The sequence below is a fragment of the Tamandua tetradactyla genome, chromosome 15 (genome assembly GCF_023851605.1).
Source record: "Tamandua tetradactyla isolate mTamTet1 chromosome 15, mTamTet1.pri, whole genome shotgun sequence".
NCBI lineage: Eukaryota > Metazoa > Chordata > Mammalia > Pilosa > Myrmecophagidae > Tamandua > Tamandua tetradactyla.
Genome location: NC_135341.1, coordinates 67952090 through 67974291, shown reverse-complemented (window position 1 = coordinate 67974291; position 22202 = coordinate 67952090). Strand labels below are relative to the sequence as shown.

Below are 22202 nucleotides of genomic sequence, written 5' to 3'. Positions count from 1 at the left end.
AAAATTCTCCCCCCTAGCAATATTGATTGCAGATTAAAGGGCATGGCTTTTTTGGGATCCACCACAGATTAAGACTGGCACACTGTATAAACCAATAAGGTCTCATGCTCTAGTCAAGGTTCCTTGCTCTTATGGTGTTCAACTAAGCTGACCATACAAGTTAACTTAGGTAATGCACTTCCCAAAATACAACTTTTGCACCAACTAAACATCTCTCCCTTTGGTCTCACCCAGAAGCTGAAGTCTTAAAATATGGATGACAGTTTCCTTTATCCTGTATTCTGATCTACCCCTATTCTAACCAGCTCATCTTCATTCATATCTCTAGTTGAAGGGATCAGCCTTTTTCAACTTTTTAAATGGTTCCTGAATGGGGTACTGCTGACTTTCATAGCTTCAGTGCACTAACTCTGAGTCTCAGGTGTCATATAAATACCCAAAATCCCAAACACATTTTAATTGGATTCTCTGTTTTTTTTTTTCTTCATAAACACCTATTAACCTATATAAGCAGTAGTCTTCTAGGAAACTCAGTTGGAGAAAGCCTTACATAAATATAAGTGAAATCAGCAAAAGAATAAGGCAAAATAGAATACAGAATACTAAAAGAGAGGAAAACCCACTATGAAGTTGTTTTAGTTTCTTTGGTTGCTTAAGAGAATTCCTTGCAATGGGCTGGCTTAAATAATTGGGAATTTTATGGCAAACAATTTTGAGGCTAGGAAAAATCCAAATCAATGCATCATCAAGGTGATGTTTTCCCAGAAGTCTGTTGCATTCTAGAGTTGGCTGCTGGTGTTCCTGGTTCTAAGATTTTCTGTCTCATGACAATGCACACAGCAGCTTCTACTACCCTCTCACTTCTTTTCCAGGTTCTGTTGACCTTCAGCTTTTTGCTTTCCATGGCTTTCTACATGTTTGAATTTCATTCTGCTTATAAAGGACTCTAGAAACAGGATCCAGACCCATTTTGATTGAGTTGGGCCATACCTCAACTGAAGAAACATCATCTAAAGTGTTCACATCCACAGGAATGAATTAAGTTTAAGAACATGTTTTTCTGGGGTACCTAGCTCCAAACCATCACAGAAGTCTTTCATGATTAAGCTGTAAATTTGCCTCTAATCTGCCTGGAAGATCAAAGCATAATGAGAAACATATAGTTCACTACATAATTCTCCTGTTAGGAAGGAGGAAAGAAGACATCATTTCCTTGGGGGCAGCCACACTGCTACTGGATTTTGTCAAATGTGTTTCAGCTGGATCTCATGTGATATTTGGGTCTTTTAATAGTTTTTTTGGGGTAATTTTCCTAGTGCACAGCTGGACATAGGTGGCAAGAGATAAGCCAGCACATTTTGCAGGGGCCAGTGGTTTAGTAATCACACAAATTCCTTGAATAGGGGGTAATGTCTAGTGAAACCAGTTCAAGTGTGAAGTAGCAGATAGGAAAAATGAAAAGCCTGAATATCAGAAAGATACAAGGAAGTTTGACAATTCCATCTGATCACTCCCTCCAACTTAGGTTTCGCTTTGAAACAAAATTCACTTGAATCAGAAACAAATACGCTATTCACCTGTCATTTTAGGGGATCTTGTATACCTCATTAAGGGACCATTTACATTTGAAAAAATTAAGATGCAACATTTTTGTAAGTGGTTTTACTTCCATGAGTGTGCTATCCACAAAGGAATATTGAAATAAAGCTATAAACCAAATTGCTAGGTCAACAGAATTCTTCATTTGTCTAGGATGTAGGAGCCAGAAAATTTCTCATGCAAAGTAGCCTTCAAAAAAGGCATTTTGTGAGACTTGTCAATTTACTGAAAATACTGGGTTGACTAAACCTAATTTTTTCAAACAGACATAGAACTTTATCACTAGTGCAGTGGTTTATTGATGATACTGTAGAAGGATAATTATGTGCTATATTTCTTTATGTCATGAAAATAAATAATTCCTCATTTATCATTCTTTATGAAATATGGCTCAGAGGCTCAAAACTTTAGAAAGTAGATCACATTTTCAATATTAAGAAATGTTAGATTTTGATGGGCCTGAGCCCAGCTACATATATTTATAAGAGTTGTGGAAACTTAGGCAAGTTACTGAACCTCTCAGCATCTCAGTTTCTGTGTCTGTAAAATGGGAAAATATTAGCATACCACTGTGGTGGATTAAATTTGGTACCTCTGTTTAGGCATGTTCTTGATCTTGGTCTATATTCTGGTGTGTATGGACCCAATTCCTGGAGTCCTTAATAAGCAGAATGAAATTCAGACAGCAAGAGAAAGGAAGCTATGGGGAGTAGCCAGAAGTGGGAAGTCAGTGGAATCTGGAAGAGAAAGGAAAAGACACTGCCACGTGTTGGTTGGAAAAGCCAGAGACCAAAGTTGAGCAGCAGCCAGCACAGGATTGCCACAGTCTTCTGGGAGAAAGGTTTACCTTGCTGACTCCTCAATTTTGGACTTCTCTTAGCTTCAAAATCATGAGCCAATAAATTTCCATTGTGTAAGCCAAACCACCGTATGATTTGTTTAGTAGCTAGGAGACTAAAACAGTCTTTGGTATCAGAAAGTGGAATGCTACTCTTGCAAATATCAACAAATGTGTAAATAGCTTTGGAATTGATTAATGGGTAGGGGCTGAAATGTTTGCGAATTCCTTCACAGAAAAAGCCCAGATTACTTTGAAGAGACTGTTGGAAGAAATGTGGATGTTGAAGATACTTCCATTGAGATCTTAGAAGGAAATGAATGTATTATTGGAAACTGGAGGAAAGATTCTCCTTGTTCTAAAGTGGCAGAACACTTGGAAAAACTGTGTTCTGATATTGGATTGAAAGTAGAACTTGAAAGCAATGAAATTGGATATTTAGTTGAGGAGATTTTCAAGCTAAGTGTGGAAGGCTTCTTGCAGCGTATAGTAAAATGTGACAGGAAAGGGATAAAAACTGAGAATAGAACTCTTAAGCACAAAGAAACTAGGAATTGATGATTTGGACAATTCTGAGTCTATCCAGATGTGTGCTCTGAGACTGGGGCCAGAAGTGATTCTATCAGGGGCCTCTTGAGCTTTCAGGATGTGAGTCCCCAGAGAACAAGACTCCATGTGAGGATTTAACTGAACAACTTTTTGCTAGACAGTGTACAGCTGAATGGATCCAGTCAGCCATTTCAGTGAGTGTTGGGATTGGAAATGCAGTATCTAGAAGGGATCTGTGGAAAGTTCTACTGTCTAATTGTTTGGTCCTACTTTAATTGCATGCAAAACCAACAGGGTTTTCTCAAAGTTTTGCAAAAAAAAAAAGTGGATGTACTTTAGCCATGATTGAAAGGGACAGAAAAGAGACAAATTGAAGAAAAAATTATTTCCAGGGCAAAATCATGGAAACAAAGTTCTGGATCAAAAAGATCTTTTGGGGTCAAAAGAGCGGGCTCATGTTTGTGTATGGAAATGGTGGGTCTTCCCTTTCATTTACAGGGGGCAGATCATCTGCCCCAGTGCTTGGAGTGTGTGTGTGTGTGTGTCTTGTGCACCATTGTTCAGGGAGAGTGCTGTTACCCCAAAGCTCAGAGATTGGGGGGCCTGTGTCCTGGCTTTCATGGAAAGTCTGGTCACCATTCCAATTTTTGAAGCCTTCATCCCAGTGTTCAAGGAGACGATAGCTGCTGCACAAATGCTTAGAAGGGATGGGGCTGCCATTCCATCAGGGTTGGAGGATAAAACACCAATCTATAGGTAACTCTCAGATGTCAAAATCTACTGGAGTTTGCCATGCTGGGTTTTAGACTTGTTTAGGGCCCGTGATTCCTGTTTTCCTTCCAATATCTCCCCTCTGGAATAGTATTGTCTATCCTATGCCTATCCCCCCATTGTATATTGCAAGCAAATAACTTGTTTTTTAGGTTTTTGCAGGACCTGAAACAGAGGGATTTTGCCCCAAGATGAACCATGCCTACAATTAGTTCTGATGAGACTTTGTACTGAGCATTATCCTCATGCCATCAGGCTTTTTAGATGTTGGATGAAATGAATGTATTTTGCATGTAAGAAGCCCATGTCTTTTGGGATTCTGAAAGATGGTCTGTGGTAGACTTAATTGTGTACCCCAGTTTGGGCTTGCTCTTGGTTCTTGTCTGCATTCTGGTGAGTGTGGACTCACGTAAATAAGATCTCTTCAATATGTTGCTTTATTTGGCCTAACTGAATCAGTTGAGCTTTAATCTGGTTTCCTGGAGTGGAGTCCTTTTTAAGCAGAATGAAAGTCAGACAGAGAGACCGAGGAAGCCACGGGGAGTAGCCAGGAGCTGGAAGTGAAAGGAGAAGATGCTGCTATGTGCATTGCCAAAGACCAATGGAAAAGCCATCGTAAAAGCCAAGAATTGAGGATTGCCAGTAGTCAGCCCCCAAATCCCAAAGACTCTGGGGAGAAAGCATTGCCTTGCTGTCAGCTCAAAACAGTGAGCCAATAAATTCCCATTGTTTAAGTCAATCCATTTTATGGTGTTTGTTTTAGCAGCTGGAAAACTAAAGCGTCTTACAAAGTGGTGGTGAAGAATACATAGGGTAACAGAAGAAAAATTCTGGGAGCCTGGAAAATAATAGTCAATAAATGTTAGCTATTATTTTGGTGATGATTAGGCATTTTGTGATGAAACAAACTCATTAACCACTGTAGCACTGTTTTTGCAATTGTACAAATAGCTGGCCACTCATTTGGACTCAAATGAGTAAAGATAAAATATTCCCTTTTTATTATCTTTTTAAAGAACAGTTGAAATGTTTGAAATGGCAGAGAAAATATATCTATAAAAATATCATTTTCAAAGGAATATCTTTTCCAAAACATGACAATCTCAGAAGATATTGGTATTCAGCACAAAAATTCTGAATTTCAAACTGTGTTTCCAATATTTTTTAAATGAAGATTTAGGCTTTTTATAAATTATAGTTTTATTGTCCCTGTATCAATGTCTATTAAGAATGTCATGTCCTTCTAATCTTAATGGCTGCTTTTATAATTCATTATACTCTTAGGATTTGGGGGAGTATTTATTAATTGGACTGAGAGAAAGTTAGTAGTTTTAATGCAGTAGGTGGGAAGCATTAGAAATAGAGATAACGAGAGAAGAAGAAACTGTGTCTGTGATGGTATCAGTGCATTTTTTCTGTTAACATTTATCAAGAATATAGTTGTTGCTTAAAATAACCTTACTAAATTTATGTATTTTCTTATGGATGAGAGAAACATTCATGATAAAAGGAAGCTCTCAAAAAGAGATTTATTTTATTAGAAGAATTATTTTTTTTATGGCTGATGGTTTATTAGTGGAAAATAACCCAATGAATTGATTTTATATCCAGAAAATATTCCCAAATAAAATATCATGGTCATATAATGGCAGTAGACCATAGAAGACCTGACATTTTCCAGGTTGATATTTTTCTGTAATTCAGAGAGCATAAAATCTATAGAGCACAATGGTTGACAAAAGACATTTTAGCATATTGTGTATGTGATGGTTTGTGTACTAACATCATCAACACCTAGGAATGAATGGTGCTTCAGAGTTTCCCAAACAGAAGACTTTCTAATATACTGCAGTTTATAGTTATTCCAAAGTTTTTTTGAAATTTCCCACAAAGTTATTAGTACCTGTCATTAATTTCTGTATCTACTCACTGATAATTTCTAAATTAATAAGCCTAGTAAAAATTAAAGATCACAACAAGGTGATAAAAAGTCAATTCTATATAAAACTATGGCAGGAATTACACTGATTATGAGTAAACATAGTCCATATGTGTTCTTATTAGGGCATTTCACAGCTATAAATTTATTCTGCAGAATTTAAGTAAAAGTAATAATTAATCAACCCTTACTTAATGTTAGCATTTCATTAAGTACAGGGATGTTTAGTGCAATTGTTTCATATAGACCAAGACATATATTTGATAAAAGCCTAATTTACCTGACTTCATTGATCTTTTCCTTTCCTTTAGAATTTTCAAATGGAATCTCAAGTGAATAAATTAGTAAATTTATCATTTTCTCTATAATCCTGTCATAAGGACAGTTTGATAAAATAGCTCATTATAGTCAATGATGTGAAATATGAGTTCCATTGCCATATTTTTATCAAATGCAGCTACAGAAATTAGTTTGCTATTATCGAGGACTGAAGAATGCAAAAATAATTTAAGCATGCTATCATACTGGTTAAATCTTGGGATTGACTCCAATGAGTTTTCGTAAAAAAAGACAACTTGTTGTGACATTAAAAAAATCAAAAGAATTATCCCAAATTAATTGACAAGTGACATTATTAGTCATGTAATGAATATGTTTGAGATGTTATCATCCCTTTCGAAGACTGTAATTCAGGTCTGCTTTCCTTAATGCAGCCATGGTCCTGAAGTGTGATTTTAAGTCTTCTTTTAGTAAAGTGAATCATCATCTACAGTCTATTTTAATTGTATATGTACATATATGTATATATGCTTCATATGATTTCTTGCTACTTATAACTGTTTTTTAATTGTGAATTGAACTGGCAGTACCTATTGGGTATAGAATGAAATTTACATTTTGAACCTTTATTCTTCTTAAAATGGGACATTTTAGGTAGAAATAATGGAGTAGACTTCCTGATTTTGACTGGTATATGATTGATATATGGTGAAGTGTATGTATATCCAGTATGACTAATGTGGTGGCTTGGAGCTGTGTACTCTTGAAAAACATGTTCTTAATCTTTTATTTATTGAAGATTTTTTTTAATTAGACAAATTGCAGGCTTATGAAAAATCATGTGTAAAATATAGAGTTTCATATCATGTTCCTCAACTTAGTCCATTCCTGTGGGTGTCAATCCAGTGTAAATAAAACTTTTTGATGAGGTTACTTCAGTTAAGGTGCGGCTCAGTGCAATCAGGATGGAACTTAATCCTATTATGGGAGTCCTTTATAGAGAATGAATTTCAGCCACAGAGAGAAAGAGAAAGCCATAAGGAGCAGCTCGAAACTGGAAGGCAACAGAACCCAGAGGAGCCAGAAGAGTCCGCCATGTGCATTGCTATGACACAGAAAAGCCAAGGACCAAGGATTGCTTCAGCCTGCTCCGGTGGCCACAGTCTTCTGGGAGATAGCATTGTTTTGATTTCAGACTTCTAGCTTCAAAACCATGAACCAATAAATACTCATTGTTTAGATCAATATATTGCATGGTATTTGTTTTAGCAGCCAGGAAGTTAAAACAACTGATTGCTAGTACTAGCACATTTTAATCCTATAAATATCTATATCAGTTAGCTATTGTCACCTAACCAACTACCAAAAACGTTGTGACCTTACAACAAAAAGTATTTATTTTGCTTATGCACCTATGGGTGATGGGGGTGGGTGTTTTTGGCTGGGGCAGCTGGCTTGGTGGCTTTACTCCATGAATTTCTCAACATCCTCTGGAACCAGCAGGGTTTTCTATGCAAGAGGTAGAAACACAAGAAAACAAGTTTAAACATGTGAGACTTTTTAAGGTCTATGCTTTGAACTGTTATATGATCTTTTCCAAATTATTGGCTAAAGCAGATCATGTGGCCAAACCCAAAGCCAACAGGTAGGTAAATATACTCCACCTTTCTAATGGGACAAACTGAAAAATCACATGGCAGAGAACATGGATGTGAATTAGAGCGGGTGATGCAATTTAGCACAGCAATTCTGTTGAAGTGATAATCTCAAACACATTGAATCAAGTCATGTTGAAGACAAAAAATTAAAAGAAGTTAAAAATGAGTATAAATGTTCAGTTTTTCTTACATACTCCTGGTTGTTCTAATTAACCTATCATAATTTAAATTCCTAGTGGATCAAACATACAAATGAATCAATGAAATGTTACCTATAATATTTTGTGGAAAGTTTGAATATGTAGGTCGATTCACAAATAAAAATATATGTATGTTCTTTTAATTACACCAGGAGGAAATTCACAAGCTATTATTTGATTTAATTTTCCAACTTAAAGTTTTCAACAAAAATTTCCTTTCATTTCACCTTTTTTCTTGACTTTGTAATGAGCCATAAAAAGTCAAAGTACCAGAAAGCAAGATAGTACCATACAGGGCCCCTGTAACCCAGTCCAAATGTACACTATGGCAGATGAACCCAAGAAAATTCTGTTTCCGAAGTAGATAGAGATTAAATCATAAATGAGAAAAAAAAGAAAAATGAAAAGTTTAATAGAAATATCTTATTACTTAATAAGCAGGAAACTTGACAAGTCAAACATCAAACATCTGGGATCATGTTATATTGGAAGGGTAAAAAAATAGAGATTGCTATATTTAGTGTATGTAAAAGTGAAACAACTAGTAAAGAGATACCAGAAAAAAATGTCTCAGACCAGGAATCAAGAGAAGAGGGCAAAATATTTATGTGTATTGCAGATAGCAAATACAGATAAAATAGAGTCCTTTGAATAACAGGGATTTAAGGATTATGTGCTGAAGTTTTCTGGTAACAGAGAAAGAAATGCAAATGTTTAAAAGTCAAAAGGTAAAAAATTGTCATTCTATTGTTAGGCCAAATTGTTATTTCGACTTTAGTATTTGTAATGGCAATGTTGTATCATTATAAAAACACTTCAGCCATGGGACAGTTCAGTAGGATGAAATAGGGGACACTTTATGAAAGGGCAAGCTGAGCATCATTGGAGGCCATTGTTTTTAATGTGAGGTCAGTCTGAGAACATATAACCTTATACAATTGATCTCTGTCTGAGGGGGCTTTTTGTTTGTAGTAGAGTGACAAAGTAAATAATTCAAAATAGAATAATGTAATCAATACAGTAGTGTAAAGTTGCATATGTATAAGCAACAAGCAAAACATTTCAATCTATATCACAGTATATCCTTTATCTCCTGGTAAAAACAAAAGGCAGAAGTACAAGAATGTTGTGCTAATCTTAACAGAGAAAATGTGGACCTGGACGTGACATGAAAAGTAAACACAGAGGGAAGCTTTGGCAGATCTATAAAATATAGATTGATCTAGAGTATATGATAAAAAGCCTCAGAAAGACAATCTATAAAGATTCTTTGTGTAAAATCCAAGGCAACAAAAGTAATGTTGTACAGTGTTAATAAGAGTGTGGATTTTGGGCCCAAACAGAACTGGATTTGAATTATGGGTCTTTTATCTAAAATGAACAGAGGGAACTCTGTCTTAGTTTCCTCTTCTTTAAGATAGGATAATAATGTCTACCTTGTAATCTTTTTGTGAAAATAAAATGAGTATCTGATCAAAGCACATAGCCCAGTGCCTGGTTATGGAGTAAGAGTGCAACAAATGTTAGCTATTATTAATGGTATGCCAAGCATACAACTCATTAAGAACCTAGGTTTAAAAATATGTATTTCTCATTTTTTAGAGAAAAAATCAAAGTGAAAAGACCTCTGCATCTGGCTTATTGTTAATTAAAATGGTAAAATATTTTTAGAAATAAATGCTCATAAATTTGCTATATGTGTTTTTAAAAGACTGGCTTTGCATTCCTAAGTCAGATGTTGCTTGAGAAGGCTACATAGAGCTAGTGACAAGGTATCGGTATCTAAGGAAACATGAAAAAGTTCTTTGGCTTTTTCTGTGTTCCCTCTCCCAAGAATAACTTTTTCCTTAAATGATTATCCAGAACAAGTAAAACCTGGCTAATTTAACAATGATTCTCAACCTAACAGGCTGACTTTTTATATGTCTTACCTCCATAAAACGAAAACCTTTGAGAGACTGTAAAACTTCTTTGCCTGGTGGCATTTAAAGTTAGGATATATTTAAGTATTTATTATTTAGAAGTAAATGCCTGGATGGAGCCATACTTAAAAAAAATTCTTACTATTTCTATTACTCTTTGAAAGGTCTTAATTTCATTGTTAGATGCTATAGAACTTGATTGGAGGCATCTGATGAGAGTGGTGATACATTGGATCCTCTTTTTCACTCCATAAATTTGTGAAATGTGAGAATTTTGTGAGATGTTACTCTTTGCTATGTGAATTCTCTCTGTAAATGTCTGAAAAGGAATGCTGCTCTCCTCAGCCATTGTAGCGGTGGGAAAGAAATTTCAGAAAGTAAACCTTAAACAAGACTAACAATCAGGCAGAGGGCTTACCAGAAGAGTCTTTTACATTATTAAAAATTGTTTTTATTCCAGGATTGTTTCTTGTCTTTTTAACCACATCAGCCAAAAGTGCAAGTGTGTCTGTTGATATTGCTCCCCTGTCTTTTAGTGTCTAAAGTTGTGAAGGAGACGTCTGCAGTCGGCTTGTTCCTTTTTCCTTTGGAGGAAGGGTTCATCTGCAAGTAAGTTTACAGAATTCTTTTTCAATTTTTAAATGAGCTACATTTTTAAATTTTGTCATGCCATTACTTTATTTTCTCTGGAATTTAGTCAAAGGTGCTTCTGTTTCAAGGTCCAAGGTATAGAACTCATGACATTATTTAATTGGCTACTCTGTATTGTATACAGTGAGAAGATAACAAGCATGCAAAGCAAAGTATTTTATAAGGCTAATAAGTATCAACCGGTATGACCTTTGTATTAGCTAGGGTTCTCTTGAGAAACAGAATCAACAGGAGGTATCTGTAGATATAAAATTTATAAAAGGTTTCATGTAACTGTGGAAATGTGAGTCCAAGTTATGTAGGGCAGGCCGCAAGCTGGTAACTCCAAAGAAGTTCCTCAGTGAACTCTGAGGAGAGACTGGCTAGACAAATGTGGGAATGCAGGAGTCCAAAATCTGTAGGACAAACTGTGAAGCTGGAGACTCTGATGAAGGGTCTGGATGAATTCCACAAGAGAGGCATGCCAACTAAGGCAGGAAGAATGACGGTCTCTTCTGAACCCTCCCTAAAAGGCTTTTGGTGATTAGATTAAGTATCACTCATTGTAGAAAACACTCCCCTTAGCAAATGCAATCAGCTGTGGATGCAGCCAGCAGAATCATGATTTAAGTCCGTGCAATGTCCTCATAGCAACAGAGAGGCCAGTGCTTGCCTGATCAGACAACTGGGCACCACCACTTGGCCAAGTTGAAACATGAACCTGACCATGACACCCTTTAAGAACAGAATGAAATCCCACATTTTTTTCCATAGCGCTTAGCCAATTAGGCAAATAAGAATTTCATCAAAGTCTATTTTTTATCCAGCAGAATTAAACTATACCAAGATTTACAATATGATCACTATTGATTGAATTCTAGAATGTTCTACGATTTGTCTATATGAACATTCATAACCTGATGTGAGTCTTATAAGGAGCAATAGATGAATATTTAGCTATTTTGTCCCTGGAGATTTGCTAGAAGGCAGAAGTTGAAGTTTTATCCAGGTAGAGCTACTATATTAACTGTCTTAAATTCTAGTAAACTAAAGACATAGTAGGAGATAGCAAACATTATAAAACTTTTATCCAAGTTATTTAGTAGGTTATTCAAATTTCTTCTGAAAGTCACTCACAACAACAACAACAACAACAACAACAACAAAAGAAAAACAAGAAACAATGCATTATTGATCTCTGTCATCTACTTTAAAGCTGCCAGACAGGTACACTGACTGGTTCTGAATTGCAAAGAAAGAACACAAAAGTCTGAGTGTTTTGACTTTCTTTTCCACTACAATTTTCCATCTTCCCAACTGTCTCAAACTGATAGTCCAGGGCTGGTGACAAGTTAAACAAACTGCATTTTACTGTTCCCTTGATTTGTACAATAACCTGTTAATTGCAGCCCTGAGCTATTCTTCTGCCCTATTGATAACTTAATTACCTTTGCCAATTGATTCTTTCCAGAATGTCAAAAGATGCTTGGTAACCCTAAATACAAAATAAAATCTTTTTCTGCCCACCCACCTACAAGTAAATATAGTCCTAAACATCTGTAACCTCAGATTGTTGCTAGAATACAAACTTCAGTTTTAAAACCATAATGAAAACTCAGAAGAACACTTTTTTCCCTGAATCACTCCTTTCATCACCTCCAGTATCAGATCAGATCTTTTCCCACCCCACTAATACCCAAGTGCTTATTTGACAGGAGGAATTAATATAGTGTTCATTATAATACAGAAAGCAGCAACTGCATCTTTTTATTAGCGATGCAGTTGTGTGGAGCAAGGAAAAGCCAATCTAGAGAGTGGGGCTTAGTAACATTATCTTTTCTTTTTAAATATCATCACCTAGTTGCATATTCATCATTTCTTAGAACATTTGCATTAATTCAGAAAAAGAAACAAAAAGACAATAGAAAAAGAAATAAAACGAACACAGGAAAGAAAAAAAAAAGATTATACCTATCATACCCCTTACCCCTTGCTTTCATTGATCACTAGCATTTCAAACTAAATTTATTTTAACATTTGTTCCCCCTATTATTTATTTTTATTCCATATGTTCTACTTGTCTGTTGACAAGGTAGATAAAAGGAGCATCAGACACAAGGTTTTCACAATCACTCAGTCACATTGTGACAGCTGTATCATTATTCAATCATCCTCAAGGAACATGGCTACTGGAACACAGCTCTACATTTTCCGGCAGTTCCCTCCAGCCTCTCCATTACATCTTGAATAACAAGATGATATCTACTTGATGCATAAGAATAACCTCCAGGATAACCTCCTGGCTCTGTTTGGAATCTCTCAGCCATTGACACTTTGTCTCATTTCCCTCTTCCCCCTTTTGGTCGAGAAGGCTTTCTCAATCCCTTGATGCTAAGTCTCAGCTCGTTCTAGGGTTTTTCTCAATCCCTTGATGCTGAGTCTCCATTCATTCCAAGATCTCTGCTCCACATTGCCAGGAAGGTCCACACCCCTGGGAGCCATGTCCCATGTAGAGAGGGGAAGGGTGGTGAGACTGCTCGTTGTGTTGGCTGGAGAGAGGGGCCACATCTGAGCAACAAAAGAGGCTCTCTTGGGGGTGACTCTTAGGCCTAAATTTTAAGTAGACTTGACCTATCCTTTGGGGGGTTACGTTTCATATGAACAAACCCCAAGACTGGGGGCTCAGCCTATAGCTTTGGTTGTCCACACTGTTTGTGAGAATATCAAGAATTCAACTTGGGGAAGTTGAATTTCTCCCCATTCTCAAACTCCCCAAAGGGGGCTTTGCAGATACTTTTCCACTCACTGATAGTAATATTATCTTTTACCTTAAAACAAATATCTTGCTATTTATTTTAGTAAAAATATGCACATAGTATGTTTGGCATTCATCTCATTTACATAACAATATTGACAATACCATTGTTCATATTGAATCAGAATGTGGAAGAAACAGAGGGAATTGACAGACATACAATTATATTACTGTTATAGTTTCCTAGGCTACTGAAGCAAATGCTATGAAATGAATTGAGTTAAACAATGGGCATTTATTTGCTCAAGGTTTGAGACTCAGAAAAAGTCCAAATTAACACATCATCAAGTCAAAGCTTTCTTCCTAAAGACAGTAGTACCAACACTGGCTGATGATGATCCTTGGTTCTTAGTTTGTCACATGATAAGGCATATGGTGCTATGTCCTGGTCTCTCCCTTCTCTTTTGGTTTGCATTGATGTACAGCCTCTTCCTTCCTAAGGGTCTCTCTCTGTGTGTCTGAATTTTATGCTGTTTATAAAGGACTCCAGTAATCAGATTAAGACCCATTCTGATTGGGCTGGGCTACACCTTAATGGAAGTAACCAAAACAAAATGTCCTATTTACAATGGATTCATAACCAAAGGAATGAATTATATTTAAGAATATGTTTTTCTTGGATATATACAGCTTCAAACCACCACAACTGTGTTACTAGTAAGTTTGCTATGTATATTTATAGCTCAGCTATCAGAACCCTCATCTAGCAACATTACTTCCAGAATTTCCCAAGATCCAGGAAACAAATAAATACAAAAAGCCTGAAGAAACAAACTGAACGTCACACCTCTGTGTGTCTATTTGATGCACTTTTCAAATAAGAATAACTTAACCTTTCACTCAACACCTATCATTCTGTATTAGTTTCCTAGTTGCTAGAACAAATACCATACACCAGGTTGACTTAAAAACAAAAATTTATTGACTCATAGTTTTGAGGATAGGAGAACTCCAAAACTGAGGTATCAGCAGGGTGAGGCTTTGTCTCTGAAGACTGTGGCATTCAGGGGCTGACTGCTGGTGATCCTAAGGGTTCCTTGGAATTTTCACCACATGGTAATGCACATGGCAATATCTTCTCTCTACTCTGGGTTCCATTGACTTCCATCTTCTGGCTGTTCCCCTTGGCTTCTTTGCCTCTGTCTACATTTTATTCTGTTTATAAAGTACTCCAGTTATCTAGATTAAATCCTAACCTAACCTACCAAACATCATATTCAAAAATCAACTCAAAATGGATCAAAATCCTAAATATAAGAGCCTAAAGTATAAAATCCTAGAAGTAAACACAGAGTTCAAAATAAACTCTCACATTCGGGGACAACTGACTTTTTACAAGGGCACCAAGTCCCCTCAATGTGGAAAGAACAATCTCTTCAACAAATGATTCTAGGAAACTTAGTTGTCCACGGGCAAAAGACTGAAGGTGAACCCCTATCTCATGCCATATGCAAAAATCATCTTGAAATGGATCAAAGACCTAAATACCAGAATCATAACTATAAAACTCCTAGAAGAAAATGTAGGAAGGCATCTTCAGGACTTTGTATTAGGCAATGGCTTCTCAGACTTTAAACCCAAAGCACAGACAACAAAATAAAAAAAAAGAGATGAATGGGACATCATCAAAATTAAAACATTTTGTGCATCAAAAGACTTCATCATGAAAGTAAAACAATAACGCATATAATGGGAGAAAATATTTGGAAGCTACAGATCTGATAAGGGTTTAATATTCAGAATGTATAAAGAAATCCTACAACTCAAAAACAAAAAGACAAATAACCTAATTTAAAAATGGACACAGAATTTGAATAGATATTTTTCCAAAGAAGATATACAAGTGGTCAAAGATGCCATTCGGGATATACAAATCAAAATCGCAAGGAGCTATGATTTCACACCTACAAGAATGGCTAGTATTAAAAAAACAACAAACAGAAAATAATAAGTATTGGAAAGGATGTGGAAAATAGGAACACCACTTCATTGTTGGTGGGTATGTAAAATGGTGTAGCTGCTATGTAAGACAGTTTGTTAATTCCTTAGAAAGTGAAGCATAGAATTTCCATTTGGCCTGTGTGGTAGTTAGATTCAGTTGTCAACTTGGTCAGGTGAAGGCACCTAGTTACTTAGTTCTGTTGCTGTGGACATAAGATAATGGTACAGGAACCTCATCTGTTGCTGATTACAGATGCAATCGGCTAGGAGGTGTGCCTACTGCAATGAATGCTGTTTGATATAATTGGCTGGTGCTTAAATGAGAGAGCTCAACGTAGCACAGCCCAAGCAGTTCAGCATACCTCATCTCAGCACTTGCAGCTCAGCATACCTCATCTCAGCACTTGCAGGTCAGCCCAGGCCTTTGGTGATGCGGAAAGAAATCACCCCAGGGAAAGTTTTTGGAACTCAGAGGCCTGGAGAGAAGGACAGCAGAGACCACTCTGTGCCTTCCCACATAAGAAAGAACCTCAGTTGAAAGTTAGCTGCCTTTCATCTGAAGAACTAACAAAATAAATCCCCTTTTATTAAAAGCCAATCCATCTCTGGTGTGTTGCATTCTGGCAGCTAGCAAACTAGAACACATTTTGGTGCTGAGAGTGGGGTGCTGATGCCGTTTGCAAATTCCATATATGTTGGAACAGTTTTTTTGATGGCTAAGGGGAAGATTTTTGAGGAACTGTGAAAAGAATGATGGAGATGTCCTGGAGTGCTTGAAGAGACTGTTGGTGTAAATGGAACCATGCCAATCTGGACAAAGAGGGACACAAAGGGACAGATTGTAGTTTGCAGAGTGAGAACCATGGAAGCTTGGGTCTGAAGCCAAGAAACCTCAGCCAGGAGAGAGGACTCACCCATATACATGGAGAGGGTGAGTTTGCCCTGAGGGCAGAGGATGAATCTCCCATCTCATTGCAGTGGAAGAGTTGTGCCGTCTCAGGCCTTGGAAAAGGTACAGCTTGCTCCTTGGGGACTGGGGAGAGCCTGGCTGTCATCACATGGAGGGGTTGAGAGTTTGCCCCAGAAATGGCAGAAAGCCCATCTCCTGATGCCTGGAGAGAGTGGAGCTGAGGTCTCCTCAATGTTTCCTGAGGTTGATTTGGAAAGAGGCAGGCCACTGCATAGGCCCTTGGAGAGGGTGGGACTGCCACTTTCCAAAGCTGAAGGATAAATGACTTTCAGACTTTGAAATCCAATGGTGTTTGCCCTGCAGGTTTTCCTTCCAATTTCTCCCTACGGATCCTGTGACTGTCCTCCTTTGCATGTTGGCACCAGATAACTTGTTTTGAGATTCACAGGTCCACGGCTAAAAGAGAATTGTTTGGAGCCTGCACTCCTCCCCTCTTTCTCCACCGGCCTGCGTGGCGCTCCCGCCCCACCAGCCAGCCCACCCTCCTCTCCCTCTTTCTCCGCAGGCCCGCGCGGTGCTCCCGCCCCGCCAGCCAGCCCGCCCTCCTCTCCCTCTTCCCCCTTCTGCTCCGGCGGCGCTCCATCTGCCATCTTATCCTTCCCTTTCTTCTCCTGCTCTGGCGGCTCTCCAACCACCACCATGCCCTCTTCCGCCTTCACCGGCTCCTCCGCCACCGGCCTTGACAGCCTTGCCACCCTCACCTTTCCTCCTCCAGAACAGCTACTGGGGGAGTGAAGACGATACAGAGCAGCTCCCGGAGCCATGATGGAGATCAAAGGGACGGTGTACCCCATCCTGGAACGGCTGACTGTCTGGGAGAACCAGCTCTGGTGAGATCGCCGAGGGGTGCGGGTTTTCCCGGGCGGGACGGCAAGCGGCCGGAGTCCCTCCCTTCCTCCTTCCCAGGCCAGCTGAAGAATTGGGCAGGCGGTCCCCTTGGGCCACGGCGGCTGGCGCCCCCACCACGCGAGGCCCCCTGGACCAACTGAGAGAGTTGGGTCGGAAATCCCCAGACTGCAGAGAACGGTGACCTGGGGGTCCCTTCCAAACACGTGACTCCCCAGTCCGGCTGGGAACAGTGCACTCTCCCGGGCTGCAGCAGCTGGCGCCCTCCCGTCACACTTGGCGCCCCGGGCCAACTAGGAAATTTGGTCGGGCGCTCTCCCGGGCTGCGGCGGCCAGCGACCCTTCCTGCATTCGGACCCCCGGGCCGGCTGGCACTCTTCCAAGCCGCTTCGGCTGCCGAACCTCCCCCACGGTGAGAGTTTTCCAAAGTTAAAGGACCCACAGCAACTTTTACTGGTGGAACCCTCAGACAAACGTGTGCCACGAGCGCCACCTACTGGGCAGGATAAGAAAAACAGAACCCAGAGATTTCACAGAAAAATCTTCCAAACTTTTGGATCCAATACCCAGGGAAATCTGTCTAAATGCGCAGACGCCAACAGAAGATAACGGATCACGCTCAAATAATTGAAAATATGGCCCAGTCAAAGGAGCAAACCAATAGTTCAAATGAGATACAGGAACTGAGACAACTAATGCTGAATATACGAACAGAAATGGAAAACCTCTTCAAAAACGAAATCGATAAATTGAGGGAGGACATGAAGAAGACATGGGCTGAACAAAAAGAAGAAATAGAAAAACTGAAAAAACAAATCACAGAGCTTATGGAAGTGAAGGATAAAGTAGAAAAGATGGAAAAAACAATGGATACCTACAATGATAGATTTAAAGAGACAGAAGATAGAATTAGTGATTTGGAGGATGGAACATCTGAATTCCAAAAACAAACAGAAACTATCAGGAAAAGAATGGAAAAATTTGAACAGGGTATCAGGGAACTCAAGGACAATATGAACCGCACAAATATACGTGTTGTGGGTGTCCCAGAAGGAGAAGAGAAGGGAAAAGGAGGAGAAAAACTAATGGAAGAAATTATCACTGAAAATTTCCCAACTCTTATGAAAGACCTAAAATTATAGATCCAAGAAGTTCAGCGCACCCCAAAGAGATTAGACCCAAATAGGCATTCTCCAAGATACTTACTAGTTAGAATGTCAGAGCTCAAAGAGAAAGAGAGGATCTTGAAAGCAGCAAGAGAAAAACAATCCATCATATACAAGGGAAACCCAATAAGACTATGTGTAGATTTCTCAGCAGAAACCATGGAGGCTAGAAGACAGTGGGATGCTATATTTAAATTACTAAAAGAGAAAAACTGCCAACCAAGACTCCTATATCCAGCAAAATTGTCCTTCAAAAATGAGGGAGAAATTAAAACATTCTCAGACAAAAAGTCACTGAGAGAATTTGTGACCAAGAGACCAGCTCTGCAAGAAATACTAAAGGGAGCACTAGAGTCAGATATGAAAAGACAGAAGAGAGAGGTATGGAGAAGAGTGTAGAAAGAAGGAAAGTCAGATATGATATATATAATACAAAAGGCAAAATGGTAGAGGAAAATATTATCCAAACAGTAATAACTCTAAATGTTAATGGACTGAATTCCCCAATCAAAAGACATAGATTGGCAGAATGGATTAAAAAACAGGATCCTTCTATATGCTGTATACAGGAAACACATCTTAGACCCAAAGATAAATATAGGTTGAAAGTGAAAGGGTGGGAAAAGATATTTCATGCAAATAACAACCAGAAAAGAGCAGGAGTGGCTATACTAATATCCAACAAATTAGACTTCAAATGTAAAACAGTTAAAAGAGACAAAGAAGGACACTATCTACTAATAAAAGGAACAATTAAACAAGAAGACATAACAATCATAAATATTTATGCACCAAACCAGAATGCCCCAAAATACGTGAGGAATACACTGCAAACACTGAAAAGGGAAATAGACTCATATGCCATAATAGTTGGAGACTTCAATTCACCACTCTCATCAATGGACAGAACATCTAGACAGAGGATCAATAAAGAAATAGAGAATCTGAATATTACTATAAATGAGCTAGACTTAACAGACATTTATAGGACATTACATCCCACAACAGCAGGATACACCTTTTTTTCAAGTGCTCATGGATCATTCTCAAAGATAGACCATATGCTGGGTCACAAAGCAAGTCTTAACAAATTAAAAAAGATTGAAATCATACACAACACTTTCTCGGATCATAAAGGAATGAAGTTGGAAATCAATAATAGGTGGAGTGCCAGAAAATTCACAAATACGTGGAGGCTCAACAACACACTCTTAAACAACAAGTGGGTCAAAGAAGAAATTGCAAGAGAAATTAGTAAATACTTAGAGGTGAATGAAAATGAAAACACAACATATCAAAACTTATGGGACGCAGCAAAGGCAGTGCTAAGAGGGAAATTTATTGCCCTAAATGCCTATATCAGAAAAGAAGAAAAGGCAAAAATGCAGGAATTAACTGTCCACTTGGAAGAACTGGAGAAAGAACAGCAAACTAATCCCAAAGCAAGCAAAAGGAAAGAAATAACAAAGATTAGAGCAGAAATAAATGAAATTGAAAACATGAAAACAATAGAGAAAATCAATAAGACCAGAAGTTGTTTCTATGAGAAAATCATAAGATTGATGGGCCCTTAGCAAGATTGACAAAAAGAAGAGAGAGGATGCAAATAAATAAGATCAGAAATGGAAGAGGAGACATAACTACTGACCTCACAGAAATAAAGGAGGTAATAACAGGATACTATGAACAACTTTACGCTAATAAATACAACAATTTAGATGAAATGGACGGGTTCCTGGAAAGACATGACCAACCAACTTTGACTCAAGAAGAAATAGATGACCTCAACAAACCAATCACAAGTAAAGAAATTGAATTAGTCATTCAAAAGCTTCCTAAAAAGAAAAGTCCAGGACCAGACGGCTTCACATCTGAATTCTATCAAACATTCCAGAAAGAATTAGTACCAACTCTCCTCAAACTCTTCAAAAAAATCGAAGTGGAGGGAAAACTACCTAATTCATTCTATGAAGCCAACATCACCCTCATACCAAAACCAGGCAAAGATATTACAAAAAAAGGAAACTACAGACCAATCTCTCTAATGAATATAGATGCAAAAATCCTCAATAAAATTCTAGCAAATCGTATCCAACAACACATTAAAAGAATTATACATCATGACCAAGTAGGATTCATCCCAGGTATGCAAGGATGGTTCAACATAAGAAAATCAATTAATGTAATACACCACATCAACAAATCAAAGCAGAAAAATCACATGATCATCTCAATTGATGCAGAGAAGGCATTTGACAAGATTCAACATCCTTTCCTGTTGAAAACACTTCAAAAGATAGGAATTCAAGGGAACTTCCTTAAAATGATAGAGGGAATATATGAAAAACCCACAGCTAATATCATCCTCAATGGGGAAATTTGAAAACTTTCCCCCTAAGCTCAGGAACAAGACAAGGATGTCCATTATCACCACTATTATTCAACATTGTGTTGGAGGTTCTAACCAGAGCAATTAGACAAGAAAAAGAAATACAAGGATTGCCTCTTCGCGAAATGGAATAGAAAAGAAGAGTGGGCATCGTGGTAGCCTGGGCAAATGTGCTGAGTGCTGGGATATTTGGTGAACGAAGAGAAGAATTCCTTGCCCTCCTAGAGCTTTCAGCCTAGCAGCAGGTACTTGCTGAAGGCAACTTACCCAGATCAGTATACCTGGAAGTGATTGATGGATCCTGGTGCTAGCCCTCAAGGAGTAAGCGTTCAGAGCAACATGAATCAGAAAATGAAGAAAAGGGCCAAGACAAGCTGCTGTCAAAGTCTGCATGGAAAGGCCCTCAGTGAGGTCAGACCAAGTCAAGCTCAGCAGGTAAAAATGGAGCCTGCCAACACAATGGGCACCATAGATGATGAAGATGTATACTCTGAGGACAGATATCTAAGTGTGGGAAAGGATTCCTTTCCTGACTGTTACTTAGAATGCATAATAAGAGGTGAATTTTCTCAACCTTTGATAGAAGAGAACTCATTTTATCTTAAGTCCTTTGAATACCAGAAAGCAGCAGCAGAACAAGAGCTTTCTGTACAGGTTTTTGAAGATAGCTCACTTCCTCAAAGTTCCTCCAGATTCATGGGAAAAAAGGCAAACCAAGAGCTTCTTCATCCGATTGTTGGAAAGAAGCCACTTCTTAAGTATTCTGAGTACCTGACGGGCAAGAAGCTTCCTCCTGGAGGAATACCTGGTGTTGACTTATCAGATCCTAAACAGCTAGCAGAATTTGCTAGAAAGAAGCCAAAACAAAATGAAGAAGAGGATGCTCCAGAAACAATCATTTGTCCTCATAGTGGATGCACAAAAAAGTTGAGGGGTAAAGATTCCCTGAGGAGACATCTCCTCGTTCATGGTCCCCGAGATCACGTGTGTGCAGAATGTGGGAAAGGCTTCTACGAGAGCTCAAAACTAAAAAGACATTTTCTGGTTCATACTGGAGAGAAGACTTTTCAGTGCACTTTTGAAGGGTGCAGAAAACGCTTTTCCCTGGATTTCAATCTGCGTACACATGTACAGATCCACACTGGGGAGAAGCTGTTCGTGTGCCCTTTTCAAAAATGCAACATGAGGTTTATTCAGTTAAGCAACCTGAAAGCTCACATGTTAATTCATTCGAAGACCAAAAAGAATTAATGAAGAAGATGGAATATAATCCTCAAATAGGATAAGCAGCTTAACAGAAGAATGATGAGGGGTAAATATGCCACTTGGATTATTGTGCCTAGGAAAGAATTTTAAAATCAATACTACAACCCCATGGGAACTTTTTTTTATTGTTGTTAATGTTACTAACATGCTCTTCTAATACTTTGTGATACCATTTTAAGAACGTTGTAATCTAAAGTGTGCTCCCAAAGGGAAGGTCAGTGATAAATTTATTTCAAAGGATAATACCTAATTTATGTACATTATTGGAAATTCTATTTCTTTTCACATACTAAAAATATGAAAGTGATTTCTGATTTTTTATCTTATAGTTTCTAATTGTTTAGCTTGTAGTTTTTAGGAATATACTTAAGTTACATGTGATAATCCTCGATATTAAAAGCAAATTCTCAATAAAGGAGTATTT

At 38.1% G+C, this 22202-nt stretch overlaps 1 protein-coding gene across 1 annotated transcript; it reads left to right on the top strand.

Moving 5' to 3' along the window:
* Window positions 1–20851: 20851 nt before the first annotated feature.
* LOC143658038 (zinc finger protein 42 homolog) lies at window positions 20852–21869 on the top strand. Its single transcript, XM_077130409.1, has one exon. The coding sequence runs from the start codon at window positions 20852–20854 to the stop codon at window positions 21761–21763; it is 912 nt and encodes a 303-aa protein (XP_076986524.1). The 3' UTR covers window positions 21764–21869.
* The last annotated feature ends 333 nt before the right edge of the window (window positions 21870–22202 follow it).

Bases quoted from the DNA above. Each gene is read 5' to 3' on its own strand.
- LOC143658038 (XM_077130409.1), top strand. From the start codon at position 20,852: ATGAATCAGAAAATGAAGAAAAGGGCCAAGACAAGCTGCTGTCAAAGT.